Source organism: Corvus moneduloides, chromosome Z (assembly GCF_009650955.1).
Source record: "Corvus moneduloides isolate bCorMon1 chromosome Z, bCorMon1.pri, whole genome shotgun sequence".
NCBI lineage: Eukaryota > Metazoa > Chordata > Aves > Passeriformes > Corvidae > Corvus > Corvus moneduloides.
Window position 1 is genome coordinate 28,610,145 of NC_045511.1, and position 11,304 is coordinate 28,621,448.

At 44.9% G+C, this 11,304-nt stretch overlaps 1 protein-coding gene across 4 annotated transcripts in view; it reads left to right on the forward strand.

The window, feature by feature from the left end:
* ELP1 (elongator complex protein 1) overlaps positions 1–11,304 on the forward strand; it is a 37,866-nt gene that overhangs the window by 22,048 nt on the left and 4,514 nt on the right. For 3 of the 4 annotated variants that reach the window (XM_032096978.1, XM_032096979.1, XM_032096981.1), the window contains exons 27-36: positions 1,042–1,243; positions 2,218–2,279; positions 2,805–2,867; positions 2,987–3,047; positions 3,839–3,952; positions 4,599–4,710; positions 5,845–5,972; positions 6,373–6,527; positions 7,506–7,584; positions 8,592–11,064. In XM_032096978.1, the coding sequence (XP_031952869.1) occupies positions 1,042–1,243; positions 2,218–2,279; positions 2,805–2,867; positions 2,987–3,047; positions 3,839–3,952; positions 4,599–4,710; positions 5,845–5,972; positions 6,373–6,527; positions 7,506–7,584; positions 8,592–8,659 (1,044 nt within the window). In that variant the 3' untranslated portion in view covers positions 8,660–11,064. Of the gene's footprint in view, positions 1–1,041; positions 1,244–2,217; positions 2,280–2,804; positions 2,868–2,986; positions 3,048–3,838; positions 3,953–4,598; positions 4,711–5,844; positions 5,973–6,372; positions 6,528–7,505; positions 7,585–8,591; positions 11,065–11,304 lie in introns of those variants that run through there. The other variant, XM_032096982.1, reaches the window with a different exon arrangement.

Consider the following 11,304-nt stretch of genomic DNA (forward strand, 5'->3'; position numbering starts at 1 on the left):
GTAGGTCATTGCTATTGCAGTGTTGTCTGAGACCCTCCTCTGAGGTAAGGGCTGGAATGACTCTCACTCAGCACTAACCCTGCGGGCCTGGTCATCAATGGTTGTTATTCCTTCAGTCCTGTGACTCAGAGAGCACCTGGAAGTCCTGTTTCTTCTGCTGCACTGTCTTGGAGTGTGCTGAATAACTCCCATAACCTCAGAAAGACTTCTTCCTGTCTTGACCTCTGTGTGGCTTGCAGATTGTGTGGGAACAATTTGTTATCCTTAAAGTATTCTGAAAAGTGCTGGAGAGCTTGGATGCTTTTAGATGTGCTGTTTCCTAGTACCTAGTGTCCCTTATTGGTTTCAGTAGTACTGAAGAACTTTAGCTTGTCCAAGGTTGAGATAAAACGTAAATCTAAATGTAATCTAATGTAGATATTGTAAATACACAGCACACAAGCCTTTGTACAAGGAGGAGTTGAGTGAGGGGGGAAATAGAGAAAATCGATCTGTTTGCAACACAGTGAAAGCAGAAAGGAGTCTGTACTCATGAGGGAGGTCTGTTTCCAAATGACTCATTGGGAGTGTTTTATTATTCCCCCTGTATCCTTCCAGTCAAATCCACTTGCCCCTTCTTCATGGAGATAGTGAGCTTTGAGTAGCCTGTGCCTATAGAGTTACAGGGCTCGCATGTTCCCTTGTGCCACAGTTTCCTAAAGTAGGTTGGTTCAGAGAGACATTCTAACAAAAACTGTTCATGTGGGTGGGGAGGAAGGGTCTGGTTTCCTGCAGTATCTAGTTTACCCAGCATTTGGTTTGGAGAGTTAGGTACCTCCCTGTGTCATTTGCTGTAGCTTTGTGAAGTGTCTCCGTGTGCTGATCATCAGCCCTTAGCTTGATACAGTTTGAAATGGGGTTGAAACTTTGTGCCTAGAAACTCCTTGTAGAAGTTGGATAGTAGGCTTTTGTTGATGAGATGTTGATGTTAATTTTTACTAATGGAGGACTGCTACTGATGTTAGTAATTTTTTTTAATTTTTTTTTGTCCCTTTCTTTCAGGATATCAGTGATGCATATGGGGAGTACTTGATTCAGAAGCAGCTGTATGAACAGGCTGCATTGATACTTGCTCGTGCTGGAATCTTTGCAAAAGCACTTGGTGCTTTTCAGAGCAGTGGCAGCTGGCAGCAAGCCCTGTGCATGGCATCACGGCTTGGCTACACAAAGGATAAGCTGTCCAGCCTGGCACGGAGCATGGCAGGTAGGCCTTGAAGAGATGGAAATGTGCAGAGCAGGAGTGGCTGCTGTTATTTATGGTTCACTTTGGTTTTTCCTAAAATGCAATGAAAACCTCAGTATTCAGCAGCGTTTTTCTTAAGTGAGAACAAAGATCCAATGTTTCCCCAAGGGTTTGTGCATTTGGACATGACCTTTGTTTCCCAAAGGAACCAAAAGATGTTGAAGCTGAATTGGTAGGCAACACAGGAGCTGCCAAGCAAGCTGTGGCCTTGGCTGCTGCCCAGTGCTGACTGCTTCTTGCCTTGTCCCCTTGCAGCTGGTTGCCAGACTGCTCTTCCAAATTGCCCCGTTGGTTAACCTCCAGGAATGGACATGCACTGAAGTGTCTGACATTACTGAGGCCTCTAGGCATTAATTGGTGCAAGCACTGTGCCTATTCACCAACCTTAAAGGCTGTTGGATAATTTGGAGCTGCATCTTGTTTTCTCCTTGAAGCCAGCTAGCAGCTAGGACCAGCTGGTACATGTAAAGCTGTGTGCTGTCCTAAGGAGAAAAAGGTAGCTGGTCACAGAATTTGTGCTCACTAGCACATATCAGACCTGAGATGTGTTGTGGACCTGGTAAATATTTCAACAAGAGAAATTTCACCTATTTCAGCAAGAGAAATGGAGCATTGTCCTGAATTCAGCCTTACTCAGAGGTGGAGTTTGTGAAGGGCCACTTAACACAGAGGGAATATGGCTTCTGGAAGGCTAGTCTTCCAGAGTTGGATACTCCAGTATTTGCTTTTCCTGTCACTTAATATGATTTAAATCCTTCATGCCTTTAATGGTTTTACATGGTGCCCCTTTTAAATCACAATTTTAATTTAGCAATTGAGTACATGCGTGAGCAGATAGAAAGTGTCTTAGTGAGTGGGATTTTCCTCTACTTTGTATTTTTGTGGCACAAAATCCAGCTGTTTCTTAAAAGCTGAAACTCCACTTTTTCTGGTAGGAAAACTGGTTGAACAGAGAAAGCATGCAGAGGCAGCCATACTCCTGGAGCAGTACACTCAGGTAATGTAGTCACCCTCCTGCCTGTGTCCCAGTAATGCCCTCTGTCAAACAGATACACCACCCATGTTTCCTCTCTTCTCCTGCACCACCTGTGGCTCCATGCATGCTGACAGCAAAACAGTCCATGCCATGGGCCCTCTTGGGGAGGGCAGAGCAGGTCCGGGTGATGCAATGAGCAGGGTGGGGATAAATGTGGCGTCCCTGAGTTTTTCCACTTGTGAAGCTGCCCGTGCTTTGGTATGAAAAGCTTTTGTCTCAGCTGAAACATCAGGGCTGGAATAAGGAAGAGAGTTCCAGAGGGATTTCCCCTTAGTGTGGGAGAAGTAACATAGTTTCGCTGGGTTGGTTTGTGGTTTTTGTTTGCTTGTTTGGTTTTTTATGTCAACAGATCAAAGTAGCTGGCATAGTAGTGTTGTCCTCTCTTGACTGTGGTACTGCTGCGTAGAAATATCCATCTGAATAGCTTCTACCTCAATGTGTAATACTAACATCAGCAGCAGGCCATGGTTGCTCTTTTCCTTCTAGGACTATGAGGAGGCTGTTCTCCTGCTCTTAGAAGGGGCTCTTTGGGAAGAGGCTTTAAGACTGGTAAGATACTTCAAATCATAAGAACAGAAGTGGTAATACATCTTCAGAGTGCAAGAACAGAGGGATATGATCTGGGTTAGGTCCTTAAATGATACCTTCTTTTCTTTTCCTTGATCCAGATTCACAAGTATGATAGACTGGATATCTTGGAGACCAACTTGAAACCTGCTATTTTGGAAGGTGAATCTGTGCAAGAATCTAAGATTTTTCTGTGCTATAGAGGCTAAAGAAGATCTTTGCTGGGTCTATGGGAAGTCACAGCATTCCAGTATTGGAAAGTGTATGGAAGGATACTTTGCTTCCATCTAATTGATGCTGCTCAGTTACCTGCATTTGCCTCTCCTTGATGCATCTTGAAGCCCTGCAGTGTCATGGTATCTTTTTAGCTTAGTCAGGCTCCTTTGGAGCTTTTCCAGACCTCACACTCAAAAGCTGCAAAGGGGTCTGTGTCTGCATGTCCATAACAAGCAGGACAGTCCTTGTTCCAGAGCACATGTGGCAGCAGACCTATGGATCAGGAAAATGGCTAGCTGTCCTGTAAGCTTTGATAAGTAGTTTTTGGAAATAAAAAATTATTTGATAGCTGTATTCTCCCTTCCACACAGGAAGGATCTTCTGTTACTATTCCTTGTTCTTCCTTCTCATGCTTGATGAGTTGAGGGATTTTTTTTCTTTAATTTAAACCTAATTAATGGAGAGAGACTTAGCCATAGAACTTTCTGTTCTTACTGTATCAGAAACAAGACTCTTGTTCTAGAACATATTTGTCTGGCAGGTTAATTCACTCCACATCCAGGTGTATCTTGCTTGGTGGGCTCCTGTATTATAAGCTTTGAATTTCCTTCCACTTGAGTCCTTTTGTGTGCTTTGCACCTGATTTCTGAGCTTGTTGAAGGACTATGCTTGTGTAAAAAATGCTTTTCTGTTTCTCTTGCAAAAAATGTTTATGTTTTGATTTTCTTAATGAGCAGCTCAGAAAAGCCAGCTGATCTTCCTAGATTCCCAGAAAACAGCATTTCTTCGCCATAAGAGTCGCCTGCAAGTGGTCCGAGAGCTGAAGGAGAAGGCCTGTGAGAACCTGCAGGGTTGGTATTGAAGTGCATATGACTTTCTCCTGCATAAGTAGCTGTGATCATATTTGTGTCTGTGGTTTCTATTTGCTCTGATGGAGCTGTGCTCTCCTCTAGCTCGAGTGGAATCTACAGCAGTGAAACAGCACCCTTCTCAACCCCTCCTCACTTCGTACTTGGAGTGTGGTTATTCTGTATTTTCACCTCTACCTTGGGTCACAGCTTTCCTGGAATGAAAATGCACCTGAAAGCTCTTCAAAATGACACAGCATTGTCTCCACAGTACCATCTTGGCTGGGTGAGATAGTGCTCAGCATATCCTTTGTGCCAAATATCTATGGGCATATTCACCTGCCAGCTCACATAGGCTCAAGGAATTTTTCCAAAAGCAGAATGCTGTGTCCTAGTGCAGATCTGTTGCAGATTGTCATCCCTCTGATGGTGCTGTTCAGTGTCATGATCCCCACCAGGGCAGAGGAACAGTGTCTCACAATTACTGTTTCTTCTTGTGTGCTGGCTCAGTGGGGTTGGGAGCCACAAGGCTCCAGAACACCAGCAGGTAGAATAAATCTGCCCAGCAAGCAACACAGATCAACCAGAGAGAAAGTTTGAAATAACTGACCTTTTTCCATACTGTGACAGTTGTGACCATGTTTTGCAGATTATGAAGTGCCAAATTGCCCAGAATTGGAGCTTTTCTCTGAAACCAGCAGTGTTGTGACAGCCAGTGACATGACCAGCAAATATTCACACAGCAATTCAAGAATATCGGCGTAGGTATCTGCCTTCAAATCAGGTAGTGAGTGTTCGGGCGTCAGCATTCAGGAGGTCAGCTTGCTCATGCTTGGCATGCTCCTCCTTGCAGCTGTGTGTGCCTTGGAGCTGCTTTAATTACAGGCATTTCATGGTTATTTTAACTCTCATTGGAAGGGAAAGAGCAGAAAATGCCAGAAGCTACTAGTGCAACAGGAACTGAGAGCCCGGCAGAGGAGCTGTGAACACAGACTCTGGGCGGGTTCTGGCTCCATGGGTGTTGGGCATGTGGCCAGAATAGCTGGCTGTAGAGAGCTAGACACAGAACACAGGCAGAGCTTCTCAAATATTAACAGCATGTGCGCATGTCTTCTGTTCTTTGGCCCAGGTTTTGCACTTGGTGTGTGAGGATTGCTACTAAATCTCAAACCAATGTCTTCCCACAGTGGTTGTCTGCACTGAGTGCTCTCAAGCATATGAGCTGCAGTGTGGGGTGGGGTGTGTAACAGGCTGGTGTAGTCTGTGGGACCACTTCTGAATTCCCTGGCTGAACTGTGGAAGAATACAGTTGTGGGAAAAATGTGGACTTTTTAGACACTTTTTTTTTGTGGACCGGATGTAAGCAGAAAGAGAACGCAGCCTTAGTATTCAGCGTCAGAGTGTGTGGATCACTTGGGAACATCATGCAAGTAGGTCTGGCCTATGAATGAATTTGCTTTCCTGTGATCATGGGTAGGAGCTGAGCAGGCTCTGGAGATGGCAGAAATTAAAATGTTCACAGCCAAGCACAGACTCTGGCCACCCGTGTTTTAAGTGAACGTCAGCTTTGGCTGATAGTGACTACTGCTTTGTGCTTGGAGCAGCTCCTGCTTTGTGTTGTAGACATGCTTTAACCTTGCTGAAACATGGAGCAGTCTTTTTTGGAGCAGAGAAACAGCCTGACTCCTGTCTTGTGTTTCAGACCACAAAGGATTAAGGGTTGAGTAGCACTGAAAACATTGTCACAGTGCTTAAGGTTACATGCAGTCCTCTGTCACTGAAGAGAGCAAGCACTTGAGTGACAGGTGTCATGTGCACTGTTGATGTTCCTTCACACTTACCCTGTTAGGAGTTAATTTTGTTGTGCACATTGTAATTGAACACGCTCTTTTCAGGCGATCCTCAAAGAACCGACGCAAGGCGGAGCGTAAGAGATACAGCCTGAAGGAGGGGAGTCCTTTTGAGGATATTGCCCTTCTGGAAGTCCTGGGAGAGAGTGTTCGTGCTGTTGAGACTGTGAAAGGTAGGACAATTGGTGATCTTAATCCATGCTGCAGCTTGTGAGGATGAGGACAGCTAAGGTAGTGTGCCCCCTCTTGTCCTTACTCTGTGTGCTGGGGAGAAAAGCTGCCTGGTCCATACAGCCATCTGTGTTGGACCTTGGTTTAGTTCATCTGCCTCTGTGCTCAGAATAATGTGTGAGCGCTCTGCATTTGAAGTTTGGGAGCAGAGAAAAGAGGCCTTCGCAGTGCCACTGCAGATTTTGTCTTTTGTTCTTGAATGCTGTAGGGACTCAGTAGGAACAGAACCGGTTCTGAGTTCTGCTCTCCTTCCTGTGTGCTGATAGCAAAAAAGTGCAACTGTTTATTTAGTATACCTGTGTTAATTGCTATTTATTGCTGTGCTTCTGTTCCCTCCTGCAGGAGAGATACACATCCTTCTGAAGCAGCTTGTGCTCTTTGGTTATGATGAGCAAGCTGGGGCACTGCAGCAAGTCCTGGAAGAGGTTTTGCAGTTGATGGAGACCTCAGTCCCAGAAATCTGGACTCCAGACCTGCAACAGAGCTCTGTCAGCCTGGTCTGTGCTCATCTGCAATACGTGTCACACTCACTAGACAGTATCAAGTGTTTAGCAGTATTTTGCCTTCTCAGCAGAGAACCCAGAATCCTTCCCTGGCTTTCAAAATCTGGGGTTTTTTTCTGTTAGAGGTTCAGTAGACATTCATTCCATGCAGGACCTGCCGAGTCAGTACACTGTAGATGTGTACATGTTTAGCCTACTGTGTGCCTTGCACTGAATGCCACACTGGATGTGATGAGGTCTCCTGAGGCTTGTGTTGCCTTGTACTAGTGGTGACTTGTTTTTGTAAGCTCCATCTTAAGCAATTTCTAGAATATAGAAACACTCTCTTCTTTTCTAGGCCTAATGGTAGAAGTGTACTAGAGTAGTTGTTGTCCAGCCTGGGACTGGTCAATTTAGTCTGAACCATATATCGTAAGGTGTATATTACCAAAAAAAAGGGTTGTGTCAGGCTTCTAAGCTTCAGCTTAATGCAGAATAAGGAAATCACAAGGACTTTAGTTAGTTCCCTTCCAGAGTTAAAAAAGTCTTTATTTCTAATAAGTGGTTTCTGAGCATTTATGGTGAACACAAGATGTTCCCCAGTATCTTCTCCCTAACTGTTGATAGCAGGACTCTTAAAGACAGATTAAAATTGTTCTGTGTGACAAGGAACAGAGACTCCCAGATGAACTTCAAATATTGATGGTGCTGTAATGAAATTAGTCCTGCTGAATCATTACATTTATGGCGCTGTGAAGAAGTAGGTGCTGGGAGAAGAGTTCTGTGTCCTGAGAAGCTGTGTGAAAGGAGTTGTCTCTTCCTGCCTCTGTGTTAACTTTTCTGAGACGTTACTGGGCTTTGATCACACATTCCTGTTCGCTTTGTACTGTGAGGTCTCCTGGTTTTGGACAACAATAGCAGAGTTTCCTTTGAGAGTATCCCTGCTTGTGCTTTGCTTTGTTCAGGTTGGAACATGGCTATTGCTTCTTACAGGTCCTGGGACCCAATTCAACTGCAAACAGCATTATGGCTGCGTATCAGCAGAAGAGGATGGTGCCTCCTGCTGTACAAGGTTAGTTGAGGCTCTGAGTTAGGTTTGGATGTCAGGGAGGTTAGTGGGCTTCAAGGCTCTCCAAGCACTGCTACCTGCCAACACTTGTACCAGTTACTCAGCTGTGGTGGTTCCTTGCTTTTCTTCATGGTGTACCATCCTGCCTTGTGGCAAGTGAGCAGCTTTCTCAACAAAGTTTATTTTGCTCTGAATTCCTGTGCTAAAACTGCTTCAGTTTAAAACTGTCTCCTGTGCTAAAATGTCTCAACTGCTCCTGGCTTCCTGTGTGTTTAATGTCAATCTGTTGTGAGGAAATTGAAAATGTGATTTCTTAAGGAATGTGTTAGATAATTCTTCTTGTAACTTACCTGCTGAATTTTTCTCTCTGGCTTTGGCAGTCAGGCCAGGCTCTTGACCAGGCCAGGCTAGAATCTGTCATGTTGCTTTGCCATTTTGAAGTCCTTACAGTGAATACAAAATTAGGGCTGAGAGACCTAGCAAAGGGTGGTCCCAACTCCCCAGTCTTCCCTCTGCCCACTAGTCCTGTGTTCTCTTTCCCTGCTAGTCCTGGAATTGCTTGGGGAAATCTTCAATTGAATCTATAGATGCAACCTGCCTATTGCCACTTGCCAGGGCTGGCTTCAGAAAAGCCTTGTGCCTCTTACTCACACCAAATGGAGCCAGGTCACTGTGGTGCATGATGGGCCAGTGACAGGTGAATGATTTGAGTTCTGCTTTGTGCCACTAATGGGGTTGTGGCTTTGTGCCTGTGCCTCCTTGTTCTGAACAGTAACACTTAACAATTGAGAGGGGACTTGGTGTGCCCAGAGGTTTCCTGGTATAAGCAGGTCTTCTGAGGACACTCTTTTGTGCAGGCTGGTGATCAGTCACTTCAGGGAAATTATAGATGTCAAGAGCTCTCTCAGCATCCTTTGATGTAAGAAAAGTGAACAGAGTAGTTGACAGCTCTTGAAGGAACTATATTGCTGTTACCCCCTGTTCTGACACTTGCTCCATTTGCCTTTCAGATCCAGAAGTACTGACTCCACCAAAGTTCAGTAAAAATCTACAGTGGAAACTGCATCTTCTCCAGTAACTGAAAGCCAAGGAATCCTTGTGGACTCTGAACTCCAACTTTTCATGTAATTTCATTATATCTTTACAGAAGCTGTTGTTGTTCTGGTGTTTCTGATACACTGTTCTTAGGGCTGTGCTAGTGAAGGGTCCCTCCGCCTCATGCATCTGTGACTGTGACCTGTATGGTGACAAGCTTACAAGCACAGCCACTCACGTCCCATTGCAGAAGTGTCTTGTGAGGCTGGGGAACAAAAGGGTGTGTGGCTCTGAAAGCTCCTGCTACTTTCCCCCCTTCTGGATGAAGCAATCTCACCAGTATTGGATGGGTTATCTTCTCTGCCATCACTCCCTCCCAGAGTTGTTACCTGCCACGATGACAGGCCACATTTTAAGCACTTCAGCCTGTTTTAGAGAACTCACCTGTAAGATTGTACGAATAGCAAATTGCTGTAGTTGCTAAACTTTGTGTTTTCTCTGCTGAAGCTGGATGTTGCTGATACCAGATTTTCATCATTGCTTTGTTACCTCAGAATGAGTCCTTCAGTGCCAGCAGCCATTGCTGTCCTGAAACTGGGCCCATTCACACCACGGAGGTCTTGGACAGAGAAAAACATTAATAAATGCAGGGCGGAGGTGCTGGTGTCACACTCTGCTGGGTAATACTACTCTAATTATCTGAGTTCAAAGATCAACTAATGCTGCTCTATGGCACTGACAGATCAGCAGCTGTACCCTGATAATGCTGTGCACTATTGCAGAGCTGTCACCTGGAAACTGGTCTCATACTGAGAATTAGGTTTTACCCCAGAATACTTCTGCAATCTGATGCGAGAACAGCAGCAGTTCTGGGAGCAGAGGAAGGTGACAAGGCTGGAAACCCTTTCAGTGGTAGCATTGCCTTCTTGGTTAATTTTGGCCCAGCAGCTGCAGTGTTCAGTGCCGGCCATTTCCAATGGGTGCTGCAGAAAAACAACATACAAACAAGGTGCTTCCTGTCTGTTGGAGGTGTTTAATAGCACAACAGCAAGCTGTGTTCTGACTGCACAGCATGCGTGTGTCCAGTGCTGCAGATTGCTGTTTTTGTGTGACAAGAGCGCCATCAGATTGGGGTGGCCATTTGGTCTTGCACCAGATGTGTTGTGCTGGCTTGGGCTTGCTGGAGTGGAGTGGTAGAAGTCCTTTGTCAGTGTGAAGCATTGGAGCATATCTCGTTTCCAGCTGTTCTGGGTTACATGGCCTGTTCTGGATGGTGTGGGGATGGCTTAAGCCTGTTGTCAGGTACTGTGACTACACTGGAAAGAGATTCTCCAAGAGTAAATAAAGTCTTTTGAGACGGCAAAACACATGAAAGACTTTACAGGGTAAGAGTGTTTCACAGGATCTTGGTCTTCAAAAGGGTAGCAGAGCATAGTCCATGGTGAAATACGGAAGCCATCTACCAGATCTGGAGAAAGGGTTGATGAGGGAGTCTGTGCTCCTCTACAGAATGCTCTGGTCCTGCAACTGAAATGTGACACTGACACCAGTAATTCTTAACATTCCTAAATCTGATGCCAGGAAATGCTGAGGTCTTGCACAACCTAATCTATTGTCTAGAAAGAGAACACAAGAGAAGGTAAAATTGCTGCTGGCTTACTGAGGATTCGTGTTTGTGCCTACATATGTGTATGATTTCTTCTGCTTTTGCTTTTCCATTGTGGTGATGGTGAAAGTCAAAGACCCTTTTGTCTTAGGCATACTTTCTCGTTCTGCCACCACGGCAAAACCCCTTTAAATCTGCCATCCAAGTGAAAGACCCATTTTCTAAATCATTCATCACTGAGCTCTTGTCTTCCCCTACACCTTTCCCTCCCAACTGAACTTCAAGTATGGAGCAGTAAAGCTGGGAGCAGCACCTAGTGTCTGTGAGCCTCAAGGGGGGATGTCCTGCTTACAACTTCTGCTGTTGCTGAACCTTAGTTTCTTCTCAGCAGCAGCTCAGAGTCTGCTTTCCCTTGATTTCTGCTGGCATGTTCTTTTGCTTTCTTAGTGATGCATGTAATCTTGAAATGTACTCAGCTTTAGTTACTGTCATTACAGACATACTGAATTTGCTCTTACAAATTCTGTGGAGGCTCCTACAAACAGATGGAGTTACCAGGAGTGGAAGTAAGACATTAATGCAGAAATATGGAGTTAACTTTAAAAATGTCTCAACCTCTGAGCAAATGTGGCTGTATGGAAGCCTGTTTCTCTTGTTAGATATTTTTCACCTGTCTGCTGATTAGCTTCATTAAACACAAAAGGAAAAGAAATCCATCAAGTTCAGTAGGAGCTTTCATTAACAGATCCACAAATAGTGTGGTTCACTAGAGCAACAGATTATCGGTTCCTGTTAGATTGTCAATGATAAATGCACCTGCAAAATACAAGTGTACAGTGCTATGTACAAGTGTTCCTCGGTATACTCCAATGGAGTCGGAGGCACAGATCTTTCCAAAGAGTCATCCCTGCTCTTTGGGAGGAGAGGAGCAAGTCCCTTGACTTGTCTGCAAGGTCGTCATGTTCTCATCCTCTGCCTTGGAGGCTTTCAAAGGATAAATTTATTCTTTTTGGGAGAAGCAGAGATGAGACTCTAGTCAAATACTTTGTTACTGCAGTTGTAAATGGGGTGGAGGGGGAGAC